The sequence below is a fragment of the Colletotrichum paranaense genome (assembly GCF_030867605.1).
Source record: "Colletotrichum paranaense strain IMI 384185 chromosome Unknown Scaffold_12.1, whole genome shotgun sequence".
Taxonomy (NCBI): domain Eukaryota; kingdom Fungi; phylum Ascomycota; class Sordariomycetes; order Glomerellales; family Glomerellaceae; genus Colletotrichum; species Colletotrichum paranaense.
The window spans coordinates 248,828-270,413 of NW_026848970.1; the positions used below are offsets into that span (position 1 = coordinate 248,828).

At 54.0% G+C, this 21,586-nt stretch overlaps 8 protein-coding genes across 8 annotated transcripts; 3 read left to right on the plus strand and 5 right to left on the minus strand.

Annotated features, from left to right (window-relative positions):
* Window positions 1-436: 436 nt before the first annotated feature.
* Window positions 437-2,091, minus strand: CPAR01_13000 (metallopeptidase family M24; the record flags this gene model as incomplete). Its single annotated transcript, XM_060497254.1, has 2 exons — window positions 437-1,737; window positions 1,884-2,091. The coding sequence occupies 2 exons, from the start codon at window positions 2,089-2,091 to the stop codon at window positions 437-439; spliced, it is 1,509 nt and encodes a 502-aa protein (XP_060343647.1).
* A 1,686-nt stretch (window positions 2,092-3,777) lies between these two features.
* Window positions 3,778-5,802, plus strand: CPAR01_13001 (Dfp1/Him1; the record flags this gene model as incomplete). Its single annotated transcript, XM_060497255.1, has 3 exons — window positions 3,778-4,188; window positions 4,253-5,602; window positions 5,656-5,802. 3 exons carry the CDS (start codon window positions 3,778-3,780, stop codon window positions 5,800-5,802), a joined length of 1,908 nt encoding a protein of 635 aa, XP_060343648.1.
* Window positions 5,803-7,745: 1,943 nt separating this feature from the next.
* On the minus strand, window positions 7,746-9,980 carry CPAR01_13002 (phenylalanine ammonia-lyase; the record flags this gene model as incomplete). The annotated part of the gene is made up of 1 exon (XM_060497256.1): window positions 7,746-9,980. The coding sequence occupies one exon, from the start codon at window positions 9,978-9,980 to the stop codon at window positions 7,746-7,748; it is 2,235 nt and encodes a 744-aa protein (XP_060343649.1).
* A 1,031-nt stretch (window positions 9,981-11,011) lies between these two features.
* CPAR01_13003 (ubiquitin-like autophagy protein Apg12) lies at window positions 11,012-11,521 on the plus strand (the record flags this gene model as incomplete). Its single annotated transcript, XM_060497257.1, has 2 exons — window positions 11,012-11,398; window positions 11,459-11,521. 2 exons carry the CDS (start codon window positions 11,012-11,014, stop codon window positions 11,519-11,521), a joined length of 450 nt encoding a protein of 149 aa, XP_060343650.1.
* Window positions 11,522-11,662: 141 nt separating this feature from the next.
* Window positions 11,663-12,742, minus strand: CPAR01_13004 (3-methyl-2-oxobutanoate hydroxymethyltransferase; the record flags this gene model as incomplete). The annotated part of the gene is made up of 2 exons (XM_060497258.1): window positions 11,663-12,274; window positions 12,326-12,742. The coding sequence occupies 2 exons, from the start codon at window positions 12,740-12,742 to the stop codon at window positions 11,663-11,665; spliced, it is 1,029 nt and encodes a 342-aa protein (XP_060343651.1).
* Window positions 12,743-14,532: 1,790 nt separating this feature from the next.
* CPAR01_13005 (ubiquitin-conjugating enzyme) lies at window positions 14,533-15,587 on the plus strand (the record flags this gene model as incomplete). The annotated part of the gene is made up of 7 exons (XM_060497259.1): window positions 14,533-14,565; window positions 14,645-14,652; window positions 14,707-14,755; window positions 14,818-14,947; window positions 14,999-15,113; window positions 15,210-15,391; window positions 15,451-15,587. 7 exons carry the CDS (start codon window positions 14,533-14,535, stop codon window positions 15,585-15,587), a joined length of 654 nt encoding a protein of 217 aa, XP_060343652.1.
* Window positions 15,588-16,375: 788 nt separating this feature from the next.
* Window positions 16,376-17,521, minus strand: CPAR01_13006 (uncharacterized protein; the record flags this gene model as incomplete). Its single annotated transcript, XM_060497260.1, has 1 exon — window positions 16,376-17,521. The coding sequence occupies one exon, from the start codon at window positions 17,519-17,521 to the stop codon at window positions 16,376-16,378; it is 1,146 nt and encodes a 381-aa protein (XP_060343653.1).
* Window positions 17,522-18,993: 1,472 nt separating this feature from the next.
* On the minus strand, window positions 18,994-21,479 carry CPAR01_13007 (fungal specific transcription factor domain-containing protein; the record flags this gene model as incomplete). The annotated part of the gene is made up of 2 exons (XM_060497261.1): window positions 18,994-20,842; window positions 21,136-21,479. 2 exons carry the CDS (start codon window positions 21,477-21,479, stop codon window positions 18,994-18,996), a joined length of 2,193 nt encoding a protein of 730 aa, XP_060343654.1.
* Window positions 21,480-21,586: the final 107 nt, after the last annotated feature.

Sequence of the window (21,586 nt, forward strand, 5' to 3'; positions counted from 1 at the left end):
GACCAAATCCTACCTGAGGACTCAGTTTCGAGAAGGCGAACAGGGCCATTGCTGCTGCACAGGAACTAGCCCCACCAGGTCTATGCTGGGAAAGACGAACTTTTCCCTTTGGCCTTCGAAGCTCCGATAGAAAACAAGGGTCCTGATCCCCTCTAGTGGAGAAAATGCACACACGACGCCAGCCTAGTGCGAGGCTACGCTGCAAGCACATAAGTGTCCCATCTCTTGCGACTTCTCAGGTGGACGAAACGGGGTGATGCTCAACCAGCAAAAGCGGAATGGCTTCTCTTTGTGTAATGGCACCCTTCTATGGTGCCACTTTGGTATCGTTACTTTGTTGTTACAGCGATGGATACACGGAGGTTTACAGGGTTTCACAAATGTTGGTACACCACACCACACAACCCGTCTGCACAACCCACCCTCTTCCTCTGCTCTAGTCTCTCAGAGCCTCAATATCAGCAACCTCCTTCACGGCCTCCGTCGTCAGTATATACGGCGACGTCTCGTCCACGCAGATGCTATCCTCGATCCGCACGCCCATACCCCTGAAATGCTCCGGCCACCGGTCCGTGTCCGGGACGTAGATGCCCGGCTCGATCGTCACGCAGTGGCCTTTCCTCAGGGGCGTCCGCCGCCCGTAGCCGGGGACGTCGTGCACGTCCAGCCCGACGTAGTGCCCCACGTGATGGGGGAAGAGCACGTCGACGTCGCGCGACGTGACGCCCTCGAAGCCGAGGCTCTTCAGCTGCTCGAGCAGGCCCGCCGAGGTGTGCTCGTGGATTTCATCTAGAGAAAGGTTGGCGTCCTCGCGGCAGAGCGCGACGCTAGACCGCTGAACCGTGAGGACAGCCTCGTAGAGGTCTCGTTGCGCGGGGGAGAATTTGCCCGCGGCGGGCCAGGTGCGGGAGATGTCGGTGATGTAGGTGCCGTACTCGCCGCCCGCGTCGACGAGGAGCATTTCGTCTTGGGGGATCGTGTTGTTGTTGACGACGTAGTGGATGCAGAGGCCGTTGCGTCCGCCCGCGACGACGGGGACGTAGGCCGGGCCGTCGCAGCCGTCGGCGGTGAAGCGGTAGTCTAAAAAGGCGTGGAGGTCTTTTTCTCTGGTCCAGGACCGGCGCATGGCGTCCGTGATGACGCGGCCGGAGATTTGGCCCGCGCGGCGCATGTTGGCAATCTCGGCGGGGGATTTGATGGCGCGGAGCTGGTTGATGACGGGGTAGAGCGGGATCCGGACGGAGGGGAACCAGGACTTGTCCGAGTTCATGAGGCTGGCTACGAGCTTGCTGCTGCCGTTGCTGGCCGAGTTCTGTTCGTTGCCGGGCTTCGGGATGTCGGTGTAGACCCGACTCGCGCCCTTGAGGATCTCGGGGAGGCAGCGGTCGATGCGGGCAATGTCGTCTGCCTTGTCAGCGTTGAAGATGTCGAGGGCGGCCTGGACGCCGTTGCGGGCGCCCATCCATTGTTCCGCGACGGGCTCTTTTGGCCTGGCGAAGAGGTGGAACTCGTAGTCGCCGTAGTCCTTGCCGGTCTTGCGGATGACGGCGACCGAGTCGCCCTCGTTCCAGCCGGTGAGGTAGAGGAAGTTGGAGTCTTGGCGGTAGGGGAAGAAGACGGCGCCGGAGCGGTATTTGAGGTCTGCGGCGGCGAGGACGGCGACGGCGTTGTCTGGGAGGCGCTCGGCGAGGCGGGCGCGGCGGTCGTGGTATTCTTGGGCTGTTATGCCTGGTGTGACTGGAGGCGGGTGTTAGTTTGAGGTATAGGTTGAGGATGTAAGACATCTTTGTTCTCATGGGCCATTCCTATGAGATTTACTTGAGGTAGGCAGGCAATCATGAGATGAAATGATGTATGAGTGAGAATGGTGAGAGTTGACTTACTCTCTCCAGCCTTGAGAATGTGAGGGTGAGTCTCATGTACGGGCTGGCCGAACTGCAGATCGGCGGCAGAGACGTCGGAGTAGGGCCGGAGCTGACGGCCGGCGACGGCACCGGAGGCGGAGGGTGGTAGAGGCCGCCGCCATGGCGATGCCGGGCGTAACCGCGGGACGGCACGGAGGGCGCGGCTCACCGGCCGTGAGACGTTCATGACCGGGTATAGTCACTTGTAATGTGAGTGGTGGGTGCGAGGTGAGAGAGAGAGTCAGACAAGGGAGGTTTTGGTGGATGCGGAAAATGGACGAGCTCTACGGTTCGGATGAGGTCATGACCGGAGGTGCTAACCACAAGGTACGGACGGATACGGTGCAGGAGAATTTGTGAAGGTGTCTGCTCACTGCTGACTCGTCAATGGCGAGCGCAAGCGGACTTTGTGAGACGGGGTAACCTAGATGCTCCCCCCCTTTTAGGTATCGTGCCACAATGACGAGTGGATGAGAATTTGCAGTGAAAATGAGAGCTTGTGTATAAGTTATTTTTATGTATTTAGTGAAGGCATGCAGGCCATGTTTTGCATCTGCATGCGTAATATTATACATCCCATAGCTTATTCCGTCCAGCCACCCTGCTGCAAATCTATATGGACATGGTAGAACGTATACTACCTGTATCTATGTAAGGAGTACATACTGCGTAGGCCGTGGTGTATCATGTCAACTTTTCAAGGTTATCTGAAGCGTGAAAAGGTACCTGACAAGATGCGAATGCCCGCCCGTCAAGACATGGTTATGATGGTCACTGTCGAACACATTGCGTAGGCAAGATGCAAGATGCACCGGGGAATGGACCCAACATGGCCCCAGAAGCAGCAAGATTTTCTTATTGTTTTTCCACACTGGCAGCTCCATCCAATTTCCATCGTCTGCAAGCCTGTCACCTTTATCCACCCGCAGACAGCCTGTCGCCTAGCACCCAGGTGCCTTGCCCGAGAGGTTGTTATTGTTGACGGGAGGTGGGGCTGGGGTTCTCATCTTCCCTAGGTACCTAAGGTAGGTTAGGTAAGGTAAGGTAGAGAGGTTCACTAAAGTTGGGGACCTTACCATACCTACCTAAGTAGGGACCATGCCCGGAATTATAGCGAGCTATGCCTGTACTACAGCGGCTGCATCCACTGCGACCGCTGACTGGCAAGACGCGCTGGGCCAAGCAAATTTGGCCGGTTGCTGGAGAGAGGTCTGGCCCGTGCGTGTTTTTGGGCGAGTCCAACTGGGATTAGCGCTGTTGTTCCCCTCCCAAACTCGTCAAGCGCGACTTGGGTCCTGGCCATGGGTCCTTGGGTAAGCCCGGGGGGCCACGGTCTGGTAAGAGTGGACGACGGGGGGGAGCCTCTCTTCCCAGTGTTCCCACCACACACAAACGCACACACACACAACACCAACCACTCTCTTGATTAAGAAAGCTCTTTCCTCTGCACATTCACCACACACCTCTCAGGTGCTGCCCTTCACGACGACTCCGACGACGATACCCTCCCCTCCTCCTCCTTTCTCTTCCGCTTGTGTGGTTTTTTGCAACTTCTTCTAGGCTCAAACTCTGTCTTCAATGTCTTGGTGAACTTGTCGACACGGTCTCTGTTGGAACGCGTGAGCGACGTGTAGTAGCCTCCCACGTCGCGTGCTTGTCCACAGAGCAGCAAACCCCCCCCGCCTCTCGCAGCCACCACAACCACCAACACAGATACTCACGTTCTGTCTCGTCCTCTCTCTCATTTGCAGCGCCTCCGAACCACTCAGACCCGACCGATAATAATTCAACAGTCTTCTCACATCAAACATATTGATTGGGCATTTTTATGGCAGCCATATCCCTATCACCGAATCCCATCCCTCCTTCGGCCATGTCCACCAGACGAACGCCTTTGTCTAGCAACCCCAATGTGGTCAATTCACCCTTGAGAGCCGCTTCTGCTCTGGCTCACGCCAAACAGAAGCGCTCTCATGCCAACATCCAACGGGAGGAGCTCTACGCCCAGCCGCCCCCGTTCAAGAAGCAGGTTGTCGAAAATGTCGGCTCGCGTCAGCTTCGGTCGCCCTCCAAGGTCACAAAGGCTTCCCAGCTTCCCCAGCGAGTCGGCCGTCCCATAACAAAGGAACGATCAACACACCACGATGACTCTAGTAACGTCGAGAGGATCCGCCAATGGCAGGCAGAGTACCGCGGGAGGTTTCCCAAGATGGTCTTTTACTTTGATAGTGTCCCGGAAGATCAGAGGGCCAAGCTTACCCGTCAAGCCCAGTCTCTTGGAGCCGTATGTGCAAAGCTTGCCAGCCATCATGTTGTTGGCTCCTATCCACTGACAACTTCTTGTGTAGAGAGACGAACGATTCTTCTCCAGTAGCATCACCCACATAGTGACCGCCCGACCGATACCTGCGCAGGAAGACGTGCAAGCTGCTGCACACGACGCCGAACTCGAGGAGCAGCCTCAAACCATCAACCCTTCCCTTCTCGACCGGTCTACCGATGCACGAAGACGTCTTCTGCTAGAGACGACCTCGAGGCGAGCTCAAGCTCACGATGACAGAACCCGGAGGACGAGATCAACCCAGAGCAACGATGTTCTTCACAAGGCCCGGGACATGGGAAAGAAGATTTGGTCGGTGGAAAAGTTCCAGAGGATATTGCAGTTTTTGCTGGAGCCTGACCCGCATGTCGTCGCGGCATATGGCGCCAACCGCGATTCTGCAAGAAACGTAGGGACAAAGAAGGCTACGGAGGAGCCCGGTCTGTTGCAGCTGTTGCAGCATGAGCGGCTGAACGGTCCCTCGGATGCTGTCACGAGCCGGGAAATGATCAACTTCAAGGGGCCATATATCTACATCTACGACATTGACGAGAAGCAGAAGCCTATCATGGTGCGGGAGTATCCCAAGGTCAATAACAAGTACCACGGCGAGTGGCCGCAGTTCAGGACTGTTACCGAGGGCCGATGCCCATTTGTCGAGGAGCCAGAACCCGTTGAACGGCCCAGCAGGAAACCGTCAACGCAGCAAAAGGATCCAAAGGAACACAAGGAGCGTGTCGCCAAACCTGCGGCCGAGGAGAGCCCGTCTCTCCAGCCTCCCGAAGTGCCTGCGCCAAAGGCAGCCATTGGCAAGCGCTCGCTTTCTGAGATGCAAGAGGGGCAGAACAAGTTACGGGCTGCCATGAAGCCTATGGATGTGTTCAACCCTCCCAAGGCCGTGGTATCAAACCCCATTGATTTCGGCCGGACTCAACATGCTTTCACTGGACGGACTGGCAACGGGCGTTTCTTGGCCGGCGAGCCCGTCGCGTCTGGATTGCAGCCGTCAAATGTGACTTCGGCTATCCGGTCGAACATGATCTCGTCCACCTCTGGCATCAACGGAGCCAAGGCCGGTACGAGTAAGGAGGTGCATGGTTTGCAACGCAAGGTGTTGCAGCGGGGTGCACCCGTTCCCCAAGACGCCAGCTCCCGGCGGCTCACGGAGATGTCTCTGGACGCGACGTCTACCAGATCTACTAGTGTTTCTCGAACAACCAGCAGGCGTATGGAGCTCATTGAGGAGGACGCCGAGAAGCAGAGCTCCAAGCTCTCGAGAACCAGCTCAAAGACACAGGCTCCGCCGGCTAAAAGCAAGCGCGACCTGAAGCCGGGCTACTGTGAGAACTGCCAGGACAAATTTAAGGATTTTGACGAGGTATGTGGAGAGTGGGACTTGAATGATAATACTGTCACGCTAACAGCTCGAAGCACATTCTCACACGCAAGCATCGCAAGTTTGCCGAAAACACTGACAACTGGGCCGAGCTGGACGACCTTCTCAGCCAACTGGGCCGGGTTCCCAGATACCGATCTAAACACTCACGCGACGACGAATACACGGACGACTCCTTGTAGACCAGGCCAACCCATGGACTCCTCGTCATGTCGCCCAACACTTTGACACCGACTCTGCCCTGCTTCCCAATGTTCTTCTCGATCCCCCACTTGCCGCTGCAATGCACGGCGCATTATCATCAAAAAGCTACGGATACGTTCCACTGTTGTGGAATCAATGATACCAGTAGACTGTCCAACATGAAACCATGTTTGGTTTCCGGTCATGTTTATTTTCTTTTCACTTCGTCTTTCACTAATAGGTCGGCTCGCATTGATATCATTGCATGCACAGTGGCGTTTGGCATGGATTATCTTATACCACGACGGCTCAATTTCCCCCCCTTTTTTTTTTTGGCGCGGGCAGGGCGGCAGCACATTGTCGGCCATGAGCATCATTACCACCAGGGGCCGTACATGCGATAGGAGGAGAACCTAGGACGGCGCGTCTTAATGAACCACGGTGTAGATATCACATTGAACAGTCTATGCTTGTGTATATTGTACGTTGAACACGAAAAAAAAGCTGCATGGTTTGGGAAAGTAGGATGCTGCGGGTGCCGTGAAGCAGCCCTAGTGTTTGTGTTATTCAGACAAGGCGTTGAGGATAATTCAAGCATTTCATACACCCCATCGTATCCTACCTAGGTAGATGAATGTCATCGTGCATTCCAGGCTTTGATTATGTCACCGGGTCAGTTTGGAGACCAAGATCTATTCAGTGTCAGATCATTCGAGCACGCAACGAACTAACATGTACATCAAATCTCCGGATTCCGGGGGTGCATTGACAGCCACGATCTCGACTTCAAGAAGCTATTATGTATTCATTCTAGTCTCGTCACGAGAAAGGCACCGGTCTGCGTACCAGCGTCTTACAAGCGGCCCAAGCTTGGTCTAGATAGGTAGGTAGGCAGAACAACACAAAGTTACTTGTTTGAGGACCACTTCGGTTCCTGAAAATCATCGTCTCCGAAATGAGGTGAAGCAATGGGAATTCCATAGTGATGGGGCTTGTCATGCGAATTAAGTTTCGACGATGCGCAAGCTACATAGCTTTTATGAACCGGACGGTTCGTTTTCCCACGCGTTCGTTTTCTCGGTTACACGTCAGGCGAAAAAGCTTCCATGCATCTGCGTCCCTAGTGCTGCGCATTCCGCGTACCGCACCGCGCGCTGAAAGCCCCACCATCACACGGGCCTCGTTCAGTGGGGAGGGATCAACTTTGTCCAGCGGGGCCATGTCTGCGCGGGTCATAGGACACTTTCAAGTCGACAATGACATCAATCAGTCTCTATGGCTCAGTCGGTAGAGCGTTGGTCTCATATTCATACATATGACTCTAGATCATCTAGAGATATCCAAAGGTCGCAAGTTCGAGCCTTGCTAGGGACAGTTTCTTTTGCTCATTGGGGTATATGAAGTCGTTTTTGCGTGAATTTGTTGTTTTTTGAGGGTTTGATTGAGGTGGTTTGTTTGGTTGGTTAGGTGTATATCGTCTTTTTTGACTGTTTGGCTGCGTCTGTCTTATTGAAGCACGACCGCCTATCCCGCTCAACTCTAACTAACAAATACACACCATGCTATACCATACCGGTGTTGTTTCGCGCAACGCTTCATTCAATAGCCAAAATCTGTCCATATGTAGCCGTGCAACTAATGAGAACGTGTTTTTTCAATAGTTGAGTCAATGAAGAAGAAGAGAATGGAGGTCGAATGCTTTGGGGGTGGTTCTATTTTAGCTTGAGTTGAGCTTCAGACGGCTCATTGCCACTTTTGAGTGCGATATATTATACTGAAATGCACACATGGATCATGCGCAAACACTTGACAACTCATTCCCGTGCTCAGGACCCAGTGTCAAGTACTCAATAATATTCTACTTCTTCTTATTTCAATGGGGCTGAGTTTAGCCAATGTCTATCTTATATCTAAAGGTGAAGAGCCAAAGTCACCGCGAGACCTACTCCTCCCGCTTCCTCTTCAGTCTTTCTTGTTCTCGCGCATTTACCAGCGACATCGGCAGGTACCGGTCATCAAACGGGGCATGGCTCGGGAAGCCGCGAGGCCGCGATCCGCTGTCAGCCGGGGTTTCGGAAATATATCTTTCCAACTCTCCGTCCTCTTGAAAGAGACAGGGCAACAGTTTCTGAACGACGGTGGCCTGGCGGATTGCCTCGTAAATCTTTGAAACGCTGGTACCAATTGTACTGGACTGCTCTTCTCTAAGGCCCTGGTGGAACTGAACTTGCAATCCGTGGCGCACGAAATCATGGAGGGCTGCAGAGCCTAGGCCTAGGCCTTCAGAGTACGTGTAGTTCGATTCGGGGTTGTTGGATGGGTCGGCGACCCACGCTTCCATGGTTTGCCGGAACTCTTCTCGGACAGCCAGGACTTGCATCAACGAGACGCAGCTAGATCCATCGTGGGCTAAGGAGTCCATGATATGGGAGGCGGCTTTGGACGCGACAACCGAGCAGCGCTGGGTGTGGCTGTACTTGTTTGCCCCGTACCACCACGCTCTTACCAGCTCGTCCAAACCAATTCTTGTCGTCGTTTCCTCAGTCGTCTGACCCTCGCTCTTGATGTCCATGTCTGCCGATAACAAGGACACCAGGTTCGTCATGGAAGGCGACAAAGATATGGAAGAGAGGAATTTCTCGTGATAGGCTCTCAAGTCGGCTGCCTGGCAGCATATAAGGAGGTGAGCGGCACACATGTGTGATAAGACATCGACGGCCTCCATGGTACGGCGGCCTGAGAGGAACGCAAGGGAGTTGATGCCCTGGTTGTGCATCTCGGCCGATTGGACGTGTGACGAGACTGGATGCGCGAGCGCAGCCAGCTCCGACATGTAGGCACTCATGTTGACGTCGATGCCCTTCATAGTATAGGACTGATCAGGGTCTCCAAAGACCAGGTTCGGGTCGAGACCATTGTTCGTGGCCGGATTGATCAGCTCGGAGCACTGCGAGAAGAGCATGCGCCCGATCATCTGCAGCGCCGTTCTGGTCTTGTCCATGGCGGAGGTGATGGCGGTCGCTTGAAAGTTGCCTCCAGAGTACACATCACCTGCGGTCGCATCGCCGACAACGCCTATGTCGATGACTGGGTTGTCGGAGGTTGAGTTTAGCTCGGTCCGGATCTGCCTATATGCTAGTTGAAGGTCCTCGAGATACGGACCCATCCACTGCGGCGCGGTTCGAGTTGAGTATCTGTCCTGCCATAGACCTTGGCCCGTCCGCTTCTTACCTTCCAGACCAGTCACATACTTGGAGGACTTGAGGAAGTTGCGAATATTGTTGGCCACTTCTTTCTGTCCATCGTGAGGTCGAATTCTGTGAATGAACTCATTGGTCCACTCGACGTTACCAAGTAGGCATTCGGATGTGAAAGCAGTAAGCCCCTGTGCGAGGACTGCGAGTTGGTTCGCTTCGTGAATTACCAACGCAGCCAAGGCAGCAGAGGGTGCAGTCCCGTTGATCAGGCCCAAACCCTCCTTTGGCTGCAGCTCAACAGACTGTATGTCATGTTGTTTCAATGCATCGCGGGCAGACATGACTTTTCTGCTAAGGCCTGAACCAACGGTGACGGAAATGTTGGGATCCCCAATCAGAGTCCCCGCGATGTAAGATAGGGGCATCAAGTCCCCGGATGCCGAGATGGTGCCTCGCAAAGGAATCAACGGCGTGATGTCGTGACGTAGAAGGCTGAGAAGTGCCTCGATAACCTCCAGCCTGACGGCACTATGGCCGCGGAGGTTTTGGTTCGCTCTGATTACGATGGCGGCCTTCACCCAAGCTGTGGGAATAACATGGGACTGTCCGTCTTGATCAACCTGACTGTCGGTCAGGTCAGAGGAGGCGATGATGGCGCTTTGGGTGTGTTGGAGCAGAGAAATTTGTAGTTTCTTGAGCTGTTCCGTCCGTGAGTCGGCGCTGCCGCCGAAGCCCGTATTGACGCCATACACGACCCAGCCGTTTTCCACATGGTGATCGAGGACGTTGATACTCTGGCGTATTCGGTCTCGAATCAGTTGGTCATCCTTCACGCGAGGAACGAGCCCGTGACGCGCTACAGCAATGACGGCGGGAACGTCGAGATACAAGCCGTCTAAGGAAAAGACAAAAGCCAAGCTTCCCAAGTCTTTGACATCACGCGTTTGCTTGCGCACGAGCGTAGCATGTGTTGTTGCCATATTAGTGGATTTGGGCGACCCTGGGGTACGACGAGATCAAGATCTTAAAAGGGGTTCGAAGTTCTGTAGGCAAGGTTAGGAATTGAGTCTTGCTTGATTAAAAGAATGTTTGGGAAAAGAAACAGTCCAAAGTGCACAAAATGCGCCTTATGAATAGGCTCATGACCATAATGGTAAGCAACATCTCATCTGTGATTGTGTGGCGTAGGAATAAGGAAGGGGAGGTGAATCAGAGATGACTTCTTATGGTTGTGTCACGTCTGCCTGCCCCTCCGACACTAAGCAGGCCTGGAGAAGAAGTGAGAAGAAGTGAATTGCTACGAGTAGCCCGACTACGAGTTGGCTCTCCGCGGCAGAAGGCGTGGTCGCGAATCACTCGCTCGCTCGCTCGCTCGAGCGTGGCTCACTGCATATTATGCTCTCTAAGCGTGGCTTATGCTGTGAGAGTGAGAGACGTCGATTCAGGGCTACGCGCCTGAAGCCGAGGGTCGTTGCATCGATTCCCTGCATCTTTCTCTCCAAGTACGGTACTCTGCGATCATCGTGCATGCATGGTACCAGACAGCCTATAGTCCAAATTTTTTTGGCCTACGAGATTATCGGATCTTGTGCTCTTAATCTCAGTCGCCTGTAGCATCGCGAGGCCATGATGAAGAGACGGTTCGAAATTGGTCTGGACTGTTCCGTTAGATAGGTATGTAATTGATGGTGGGTGTGTAGTTGTATCTGGAGAATAGAAGGTTCTTGAGGTTCTTGAGGTGCCTAGCAAGCCCGCCCAGGGCGCACTCAGGCAGTAACCACTCACGGGGCCCCGGTCAACCACCTGCCGAACCTAGCACACAATGAATGGCCAGTCTCACTCTTTCATCTCCAACCTCACCTCCTTCCTTTACCTTACTTTCTATTCATCCGAACAACCTCTCTGTATCTGATGACTCGGCTAGTTCGATACCGCTTTCGATTCTCATCCTACTCACTTCAACACTTCTTCGACCACGCACCCACTCTAGATAGCAACGCAGCATCCGAAAATGGCTACCCCATCGTCGCCTGGCATCCCCAGGTCAGACTCGGCGTCACCTCCGCCTGCCACCATTCCAGATCGTCCAGCCTCTCCTGAAGTGCCACTCACCATGTCCGCCTCAGCCATCCTGATAGCTCAACCTCGCGATGTGGCCTCTGCTCTGAGCAGCGCAGGCGAGTATCCTTCAGACAAGGTTGTCGTTAAATTCAAGGCTGTCGGAAGTGCACCCTCGCTCGCTCGAGGGGTGGCCAAGATCTCATCTACCCAGACCTTCCACACTGTCATCTGGTATCTGCGCAAGAGGCTCAAGCTTCAAGAAACAGACAGCGTCTTTTGTTACGTCAATGACTCTTTCGCCCCCTCCCTCGACGAGATTGTCGGTAACTTGCATAGTGTACGTCTATGAAGTAGTTATTACTAATGGCAGACGCAAATGCTAACATGCTTGCGATAGTGCTTCAAAGATTCAAGCGGTCAGCTTGTGATTTCTTATGCTATGAATCCAGCCTTCGGCTGAGATTAAGTATGCTATCACATGGTATCCTATGGCTGAAAAACGATGAAAATGCCTCCGCCCTCTAGACTCCCAAACACCGGTAATGCAGCACGAAAGTGACGCAAAGCAACGATCTATTAACCACCGAACGCGGTCAGCTCCTCACAACTTTTCCAAAGCGCTGGTAAATTCGTCAAGCGCCTCCTTGGAAATGGGATAGGTGTGCTCGGGTGCAGGATACTGTCGGCTCTTCACCTCGTCCCGATAGGTCTCGATGGCACGAAGACTCTCGCCCCAGACGTTGCCGTACTTCTTGACGAACTTTGGCAGAAATCGGCCGGGAGGGAAGTTTCCAGTCATGTCGACCTGCACCAAGACCTGGCCGGAGCAGCCATTGCCGGCGCCGATGCCAATGGTTGGGACAGAGAGCTTTTCCGTGACAAGTGCTGCGACTTCAGCGGGAACCGCCTCGATGACCATGGCGAAAGCACCGGCCTCTTGTACAGCGAGAGCATCCTCAAGGAGCCTCAGGGCCCCGTCGGAAGTCTTGCCTTGCACTCTGAAGCCGCCAAGGGCGTTCTGTCGTTGCGGTGTCAGTCCCACGTGCGCGAGAACGGGGATGCCCGCGGACGTGATCTTCTGGATTGTGGGGGCCATCTCCTTGCCACCCTCGAGCTTCACGCCTTGCACGCGGCCCTCTTTGACGAAGCGGATGGCAGTTTCCAGAGCCTGTTCCGGAGCTATTTCATAGCTGCCCATGGGTAAATCGCCAACCTAAGTTTGGATCAGTACGATATTTGCAGATTAGATCCAGAGTAGACTTACAGTAAATGCGGACTTGGTGGCTCTTGCGACAGAGCGGCAATGAAGCAGCATTTCTTCTACCACAACTTCGCTCGTGTCTTCCATACCAAGCGCAACCATGGCCAAGCTGTCGCCCACAAGGATAATATCCATGCCGGCATGGTCGGCAACATGGGCACTGGGGAAGTCGTGTGCAGTCATGACTGTGATTGGCTCGCGCTTCTTGTACAGACTGCGCAAAGAACCAAGTGTGACTTTCTTTCTTTGGTTGGCAGAAGTTGTACCCATGGGAGAATGCGAGCTGTGTCGCATCTGCAATGGTTGCGTGACAGCGGAATACATGGGTCGCATCAGAGACGCTGCTGTCGAGGGTCGCGTGCTTCTCAGAAGAGAGGCACACGACCTCAGACAGGTACTTCGGATTGTAGGGAGAGACATATGGGCAGACAAGTACCTTTTTGTCTTGAATAGCAAGTAAACGTATGGAAGGGATATGCAAGTGCAGAAAAAAATGAGAATGCAAAGATGCAAATTTGGTCGTGATGATGCTGATGTTTTCAGTGTGGAGAGAAAAATTTAGGAGAAGTTTGCGTTGAAGGGCGAAGCGCAATCTTTTATTATCCAAGTCATGATGGTTTTTGCTGCGTAGAATTGAGTATCTCCAAAATTACCGGTGGTGTTTCGTTCCCGCCGCTTCGCTGGGCTGGGGGTTAGAGATGGTAAAAGCGGGTCGATCTCACAAAGCTGACCATACAGGTGCCGTGCTGGACGCTTCGCTGTGAATGTCCCCCCCAAGGTCCAGGGAACGGTGTCCGGTCCACCTGCGACCAACCTCCGTGATTGGACAAGGCGCCGAGGCACGTTCGGTGGTTCCCCCTCCAGAGTCCATCGCCGTCTGTTGACGGATACGTACCTTTTGTTCTGGGAAGGGATTAGTGAGCCGTGCTACGCTTATCGTCCTGGTCCATAGGGCGTCAGTACCATGCTGATCCTCTCAGGGCCCGTTGCTGAGGTAAGTGAGCTAAGACCGAGGCAACTCTGCCTCGGGCCCAGCGGTTTCTGATCTCGGCCCTCCGCGAGGACGGGCATTGGGATGTCCAAGGTTTCCCTTGGCCCAGATCGGGACAAGCTGGCTAGCGAACCCGACGCTTGGGATGATGGCGCTCGCGTGACTTGACTTTTTGGAGTCTATTCTCGTTGACTTTTAGCCTTTAATATGGCCAACCGACACCGCTTTCACTGCGTATAAGTCCCCGCATATCTGGGTAGAAGGAAGTGACGGACGGCCGGTATCACGGATAGTCCCCCCCCTCCCATTAGAAGACGGCGTTTCCTTCCTGGCTCGTGACAGCGTACAACCTTGCCCACGACTGCAGTCCATCCGATCCGTACTTGCGTGGGATGATGGGTTGTTGCTTGTAGAAATGTCTCAAGAGATCCCGCAAGCAGATGATGTCGTTGGACGGAACGGCCCTTATGGTATTGCTTTTTCTTACAGCATCAAGGACTTACATCATTCTTGCGAACTCTACTAGTCGGCACTGCCGGTGTTTGTTGGCTGATCTGGCTCTGAATGTCTAAGGTGAGTTGAGTTCAGCTGGAGCTGTATACTTGCAACCTGAAGCAAGACTGAATGCCGCTACAGAACCTGAGGAAATGACGATTGAATTCAAGTAACTCTTTTTCTGAAAGTATCTGCGGCTTTGTATGCAACCCTTCGATACTGGAGGAACGTTTTGCCTCTCCAACATCGACCCCCAGTTTCGACACTGTTCCTCCGAGACGATTAAGGCTTGCATTGTCCCGCATGGCCTTAGTCATGTAAGAGCCCAAGACAAGTGGGCAGTGGGCTCTAACACATAATAAGGGGACCTGTATGGCTGGCAAGATCCGCGCCTAGCCGCCTAATCCTCGGGCCCACCTTTCCTTATCGTCGCACTTATCACTCATGGTCCGGGATCGCCCACATCATCATTGCGCGTGACTTGGCGTCAGGAACCCGATCCGACCTTCTCCTCCTCTCTGTAACCACCCACTGCACTCCTCACGATTTCAAGACCAACAACAAGCGACATCCCGTATAGGACATTGTCTCTCAAGACCCCGCGGCGAGACCTCATATATAGGGGAACCTCCACACTAACATCGATCTATCCTTCCCCGCATCCGTCTTACAACAACTCTACCCCGATCGAATAGTCGTCCGAACACCCCGCGCAACTGACAAGATGAGCAGCCCACGCAGAAGAATCGAGACTGATGTAAGTCTACAGTGCTACTGGAGTCTTTGTATGATAATGGTGCAGCAAGCTCACACCTTTGTCTTTGTCTTTTGTCTAGGTCATGAAGTAACGGCGCCCCAAGTCACACCATACCTTTGGTAGCTCGCTAACCTGACGCAGGATGTGCGATTTGCCGACCGACCACCTCCTGCTTGATATACTGACCTTTGTAGGTTGATGAGTGACTATGAGGTTACTCTGGTGAACGACAACAGTAAGTTGCCTCCCTAGCCCATATTCAGAGCTGTTGCGACTAACGCCACGTCAAGTGTAAGACTTAGACCCATTCGACGACACCCTCCGATCCTAACCCCACCACCTAGGCAAGAGTTCTACGTTAGATTTAAGGGCCCTACCGAGAGTCAGTCCAACCAATACCCATGTATTAGTTTACTATGCTGATTCTCTGCAGCTCCATTCGAAGGCGGCGTCTGGAAGGTCCATGTCGAGCTTCCTGACCAGTACCCCTATAAGTCACCGAGTATCGGATTCGTGAATCGCATTTTCCACCCCAACATCGACGAGCTGTGAGTAGAGAACGTCCGACCGAGATACACATGGACGAACAAGTGGTATGGGAGGGAGCAAAACAGAGCAAGGGGCTGATCTGTGAAATGGCTTAGGTCGGGCTCCGTCTGCCTGGATGTCATCAACCAGACTTGGTCGCCCATGTTCGACATGATCAACATCTTCGAGGTCTTCTTGCCTCAACTTCTTCGATACCCGAACCCGACGGACCCCCTGAACGGCGAGGCGGCTGCCCTGATGATAAGAGAACCCAAGAGCTACGACGCTAAGGTCAAGGGTGCGTCGACGCGATAGAAGGCAGAAAGGGATCTAGTTATCTTGCTAACAAGGGCTCAGAGTACGTCCAAAAGTACGCAAGCAAAGATGCTGCCGACGAAGCCGGCGCCGAGAGCGAAGACGATGACGACATGTCGTCCGTTGGCAGTTTCGGCGACGATGATGAGGAACCCGCCGGCCGCCTTGACGATGTATGAAGCGCACTCGGGAACTTTGAGGGAAACACGGCTAGAGAGAGCATTCATGGAAATGGCGTCGCAGGAGACTTATATCCCCCGGGTTGTGATTGGACTTGGCATTCTTGAACCCTCCTCAACGTGATCCTGCTGAGGGGCACTTAGTGTTCCCTCACCAGCGAACAGCAGCGAGGCCAGGATTCTACCATCTTTGTGTTTAAGGGACTAGGAAAGGGTATTTTTATGGGAATCAGCTTTGGAGTTTTCACATGAGACAATCGCGGATAGGATGGGGGGTTGATTATGATGATGACCATTGCTCACGAGGAGAGCTGCTAAAGACCGATGGGGACGATATGGGCGTGCGCAGCATACATACCACCCCAGATTGGATTCCAGTTTGTTTGATCAACTCGGACCAGTGGCTCTAGGAGCTATATTAGGTAGTCGGTAACAGTCATGCAAATAGCAATAACTGCCCTCTGTGACTCCAAGTGGCGTGTTATGGATGTGTCCTGAGTACGATGTGAGGGCGCATCTTCAAGAACATGTGCCAAACAGCACCTGAGATACGGCTGATGATGGTGTAGATGAGCTTGTTGAAGGTTCACATTCTGGTAATCCTCAACCGAGGATGCACCCTCGAGTTGATCTATGTAAACAAAAAAGAAAAAACTTCTGTAATAAAAATACAATGACGCCAATATAAACGTCCGGGGTATCTCTGCTCTAAATCATATCCGTTAAAACGCCACACAAACCAACCAAAGGCGCTCCTCGCACAATCAAAGTATAGAGGGGCCCCTTTTTCAATCCGAATCAGAATCGTACGCCACAAGCGACTTGGACGAAGGCGTGCCCTGCTCGGGCTCCGTGGTCTTCGGCAACTCCTGTTTCTGCTGCGCACCACCACCACCACCGCCGCCGCCGCCGTCCTCATCACGCTTCCTCTTCAGCCCCGGGATCCTCGGCGCCGACGACCTCTCCGCCGCCCCCTTGGTCTCGACCAGGAACGGATCCCTCGCCATGCGCGTGTTCCCGACAATCTCGGAGACGATGGTCTCCCTCCTCTTGGAAGCGAGAACTTCGGCTTTGGGTGTTCCCTTGGGCAGTAGCGCCGCTTTGCCAGTCGTCGTCGTCGTAGACTTGCTGTCCTTGACCGAAGCAGAAGGCCCAGGTGAAGGAGACGACGACGCAAAAAGCGGCTTCGCAAAAGCCTTCAGCCCCGCCTCGTCAACCCCCTCCCCAACGCCCCCAAACTCAACCAACCTCGCCCGCCGCGCATCCTCCTCCGTCGCAGGCACAAGCTCGATCCCCAAACTCATCTTATCCTTCAGCGCCTCGCCCACCGCGGCCTCCCTCTCGCGCCGGTGCCGTCCCGCGCGGAACGTCGCGCGAAGCGCCTTGTTGCGCGTGTACGGATCGTCCCAAGCTTTGTTGGCAGCGTCTTGTAGCTCGTCGATGCGCTCCGTCGCCTGCGCGAGGTGTTGCCGGTCTTCAATGGTTTTCTCCAGGGAAGCGAAGGCGTTGCTGCGGAGCTTCTCGCGTTCTTCTTCGGTGAGGATGGCCATCTCTCCTTCCTGCGGCACCCTCCCTTCCTCGCCCGTGTCGCGCTTCTTGGCGCCCGAGACGACGACGTAGGCTGTGTTCTTGGGGTCCGTGTGGATCTCGATCCAGCCGCCGCAGTCGGCATGCTTCATGCGGAACTGCCATATCGCCGTTGAAAAGTAGGACCCGATGCGCTTCTTCTCGGCGTTGAACCGGACGCCCTGGCCGATGATGGTGGGTTTCGGACAGGTGGAGCACCAGATGGCAAAGGGCATCTCGAAGCGGACGACGAGGATTCCTGGTTTGGAGGCGCGGGCGCCGAGGGGGTGTTTGCGGGCGAGGGCGTTGCCTGTTGTCGTGCCTTCGTGTTCGGGCGGGACGTAGCGTCCCATGTTGAAGCCTTGCATTTTGGGCGAGGTTGAGGGGGGGTTTGCGATAGAAGTTCGAAGGAAGAGAGATTCGTGGGAGGTTCGGCTAGTCGTGTTGGTTGTGATCGTGATCACGAACGGCCCGCGACGGTGTTCTTTCGGCGGAGTTGGTTTATGGGAAAGTCGCGGCGGAGAAGGGTTCCGGCGGGACGGGAAATCCCAGGCTTGTAGGAGTCGAAAGGTGGGATTTCGGAGATGGTGGGGGTTCTTGTTGCGCCGCTACCTTGGACATTTGGCGCCGGTTGTAGCGGGGCACCGGGGGGACAGCGGGATTACGTAATGAGACCTGCTCGGGAATTCCACAGAACCTTCACAAAATGCCATCGTTGGCCTCACTTTGACTTATACGTCGAGATCTATGCTATATGTTCTCAATTACTCTACCGGTAGTTTGTGAATTCGTTTCTGTTGAGAATTATATACAAATGGAGCTACGCGCGACGGTTAGCTGTCTCAAGTAGCATCATCACGCAGTGCCAGCTGCACCTCACACTCAAAGTGGTCATCACAGTCGTGATTGGGGGGTTCACAGTCACGCAGGACCGGCAGGCTGCGAGCCGCGATACTGGCCTCTTTCTTGTTTCGAACTCTTGCCTAAGGCCGATAATTACCGCTGTTAATGACGACGTAAGATGTTTGACTTTTCGTTGCCAGTCGTTAAGGCGAGGCTGATGGCTACCATGTCACCATCGATTGCGTGATTTCGGTTGAGTGCGTGTCTGGATACTTGAGGGTGCTGGTTTCGCTGTTTGAGGCTCATGGAACCCCATGCTTTCTCATCATCAGCTTGATGAATGCGGCTCACGGCATTTCGTTTCCATCTCTCTTCAACAGGCGTACCCAAATGTTACTAAAAAGGTGAGATTCACCACCGTTTAGCCTGACCGACTAGGCGAGACATCAAGGTACCGTGACATGGTAGCAAGCACTCAAGGCGTGTAGGCTTAAACCATCGCAAGACAGCAAGGTATATATGATTTCATCAAAAAAGCTCTGCAATCTATGCTAATATGTAAGGCAAGGTATGGATCGCTCAACCTCCAAAAAACGATGCTACGACTTTCGTCCCGCTCAAAGATAATGGATGGTATATATCCCTCCCGAGTGTTTTGCGCCGAAACCGAGTGAATCGCGTTGGGTTCCCCTTCTCGCATCATCGATCCCGAGCAAAAAGTAAAACAAAAATTCCGAAATATCATCAATATGAGGTCGTGGACGGCGGCCATCACTCTCTTTCCAACTTTCTGACATAGCCTTCGCGAGGCCCGCCGCCCATCAACCAGTGGTATCCTGCAGATCATGATGCAATCCCAAAATCCTCCAAAAGAAAAGCTCCGTTCTCGTGGATGGCATCTCCCGCTTGAGCGAGTCTTCGTCTCTTCATGTTGTCATTATTCTCCCCTTTACAGCTTTAGCGATGGTCCATTTATCGCCGCTGCAGTCTACACTCTTCATTCGGCCAAGCCTGCCATACCCGACGTCGGGGCGAATGTCTCGTACATCTCGTCATCGCTGCTGTCCACACTGAGGGGGCTCTGAGCATTGCTCACATCGGCGCTTGGCAGTCCGCTAAATCCTCCTAGACTCATCGTTGCTGGCGCGCTCTGTCCAAGAGAAAGCAAGCCATTGTTAGCAAAGCTGCTACTAATGCTTCCAAGTCCGATATCCACCACACTTCCGCTGCGGCTCATTGAAGGCTTCTCAGGAAGTTTCTTGAGCAGGCCTGTCGAGATATCGAGCATCGTCATGGCAAACATGGTGAGACCTTTGCCTTCGCCAGGCTTCGAGCTCACGGATAGCGTCCAGCGGTATTCGCCCAAGCGCCTACGGTACCAATCGGCTTCCTCTCGTCCTGGGGATGTCGCCCACAGAAGCGAACCAAATGTGCCGATGAGGGCAAAGTTGGTCTTGGACGCAAAGTACCAGAAGGAGCGAAGGTGCGAGGTGTTCAAACGGTTGACAAAATCCATTGCGGAAATAAGACGAGCCTTGGCCGCGCTTCGGCAAATGTGCTGAACATAGGAATCGACAGCCGACCCGGTGGCTTCGAGCGAACGAATGATACGGCGATGCAGTGTGATTTCGGCGGCGAAGTAAGCAAGGTGAAGATATCCGATGCTTGACAAACGACCTGGCGGGGCAGAGATTGACGAATACGTGCTGTCCATGCGAATGGCCGCTGGCAAACTGGCATACCATTCCTTGAGCTTCAGTTGTATGGGCTTCGCCATGCCCAAAACCAGATGCGTGCCTTGTCCACCGGCGTTGGTGACGTTTTGCATGGCCTGCAATGAGTAGAAGGTATCGAGAATCTCGGCAAGAATCTGCGACAATTGTACCATTTGACCAAACAGTGTACGACCGCGTTCGATATCCAATTTCTCCTCCACGTCCTTCTCGTCCCACTCGACATCGGGAAAGTCATGGTCCGTAAGCGGTTGGACACCCCAGTTGGTGGAGAAAATGTGCGAAGGCCGCCCATGAACGAGCGAACCCCATTTGTCCTGCATATACAAAGCCCAGGCGAGGCGTTTCCGCAATCCCTTCTCCCAAGGTGGGATTTTCCAGTGCGTACAGTCGAGGTGAAGGCCAAGTTCCTGGGCGGTGGCGACGAGCTGAGCAGTTGGAGCCCACTGGTCGCCTTCGGGTCGCTGGGAGAGAAGGAGACCGGCCTGGATGGTCGACAATTTCGGGCGATAAATTGCGTCGGCAAGAGTTGTCCGGATCATCCGCTCGAGGTTGGGAATGTTGGGTCGAGGGACTTGCGCGAGCTCTTCATCGTGCTCCCACCAGTTGATGGCAAACAGGTAAACAGCAGCTAGTAGACAAGGCGAAAATTCGCGGTAACTGCGCTCGTACTTTTCAAGGAAGACGGTCTTCTGAATAATCGGGAAGGCGGGGTGAACGATGCGGAAGTACAAGTCTACTAGTTTGCGACCATGTGGCCGCACGAGACCCTCAATCTCCTCGATATCCTCGAGGATATGCTCGTGGCCGGGGGTGTTGGAATCTGGTAGTAGCAGGAACGTGTCATCGTCACTGACCTTGCGCAGAGTGCCGCGCGCCAGTAGACTCTCATCTTGAGGGTTAAATGGTGACAGGTTGATGAGAGAAGGCTCGAAGTCGGTCGTCGGGCCTATGTACTGGCTGTAGCGATCATTTTGGAGACCCAGCGTCCGCTTGAGCAGAGTCGGGCCTCCGACATTCGCCATGTCTTCAAGAAAAGAGCTGCTTCCCGTGGTGCTGGAGAGGCTTGGTTGATGTTGCCTTCGCCTTCTGATATCGGCTCTAGCTGGTGAACTAATGGACCAATCACGTGTCAGAGATTAAGGTTCGTTATCAGACGTGCCCCCCTGACCGCGGCGTGCCCCCATGGCTGCCCAAGAAACATCAAACGGGCGCAAAATGCAAGCTCAAGCGGAAGCGAGCCAGGCTGGCGGGGAGGGAGCAGTAGGGGGACGGACTCGCCAATGTGGTTGAGGAGGGAGGAGGGGGAAATAGGCGGGGAGTAGTAGCAATGTGAGAGTGAGTATTGGTAGGAGAGGGGAGTGAGAATGAAAGCATGAGAAGAGGGGAAAATTGAGCAGACCGACCTTCTTTTACCACTGTCGTCAAAGTCACCGTTCAGCTTGCGTTTCCTTGGCTGGGGACTGTTGAGCAAGGAACAATCGGATCCGCTAGCCTGGCAAGGTATGCAGCTATCTTCGTCTTCGCTCACGATACACTTGACCCTAGATCGTTGGCAGGATTCGCATGGGCTGAGTGAACGTGTGGTATATGAGCCAACAGACTCTGCGATTTCCCGTCCAGGCATGCTGCCGCCGCGGAAAAGTTCGAGGTTCGTGAATGCCTCTTGCAGATAAGAGTTCTGGCGGCGGGGAGGTTTTGGTGCAATGGCGATGGGAGCCGTCCTGGTGACGGCACTTGGGTTGGACATGATGGATAGGTAATGCGCGGCAGTAGAGACAATGCTATGTATATACAGGCAGGGCTGGGCCGACGCAGGGGAAGCAGACGGGCGGACGGACCCGGTTCGTCAAGTCG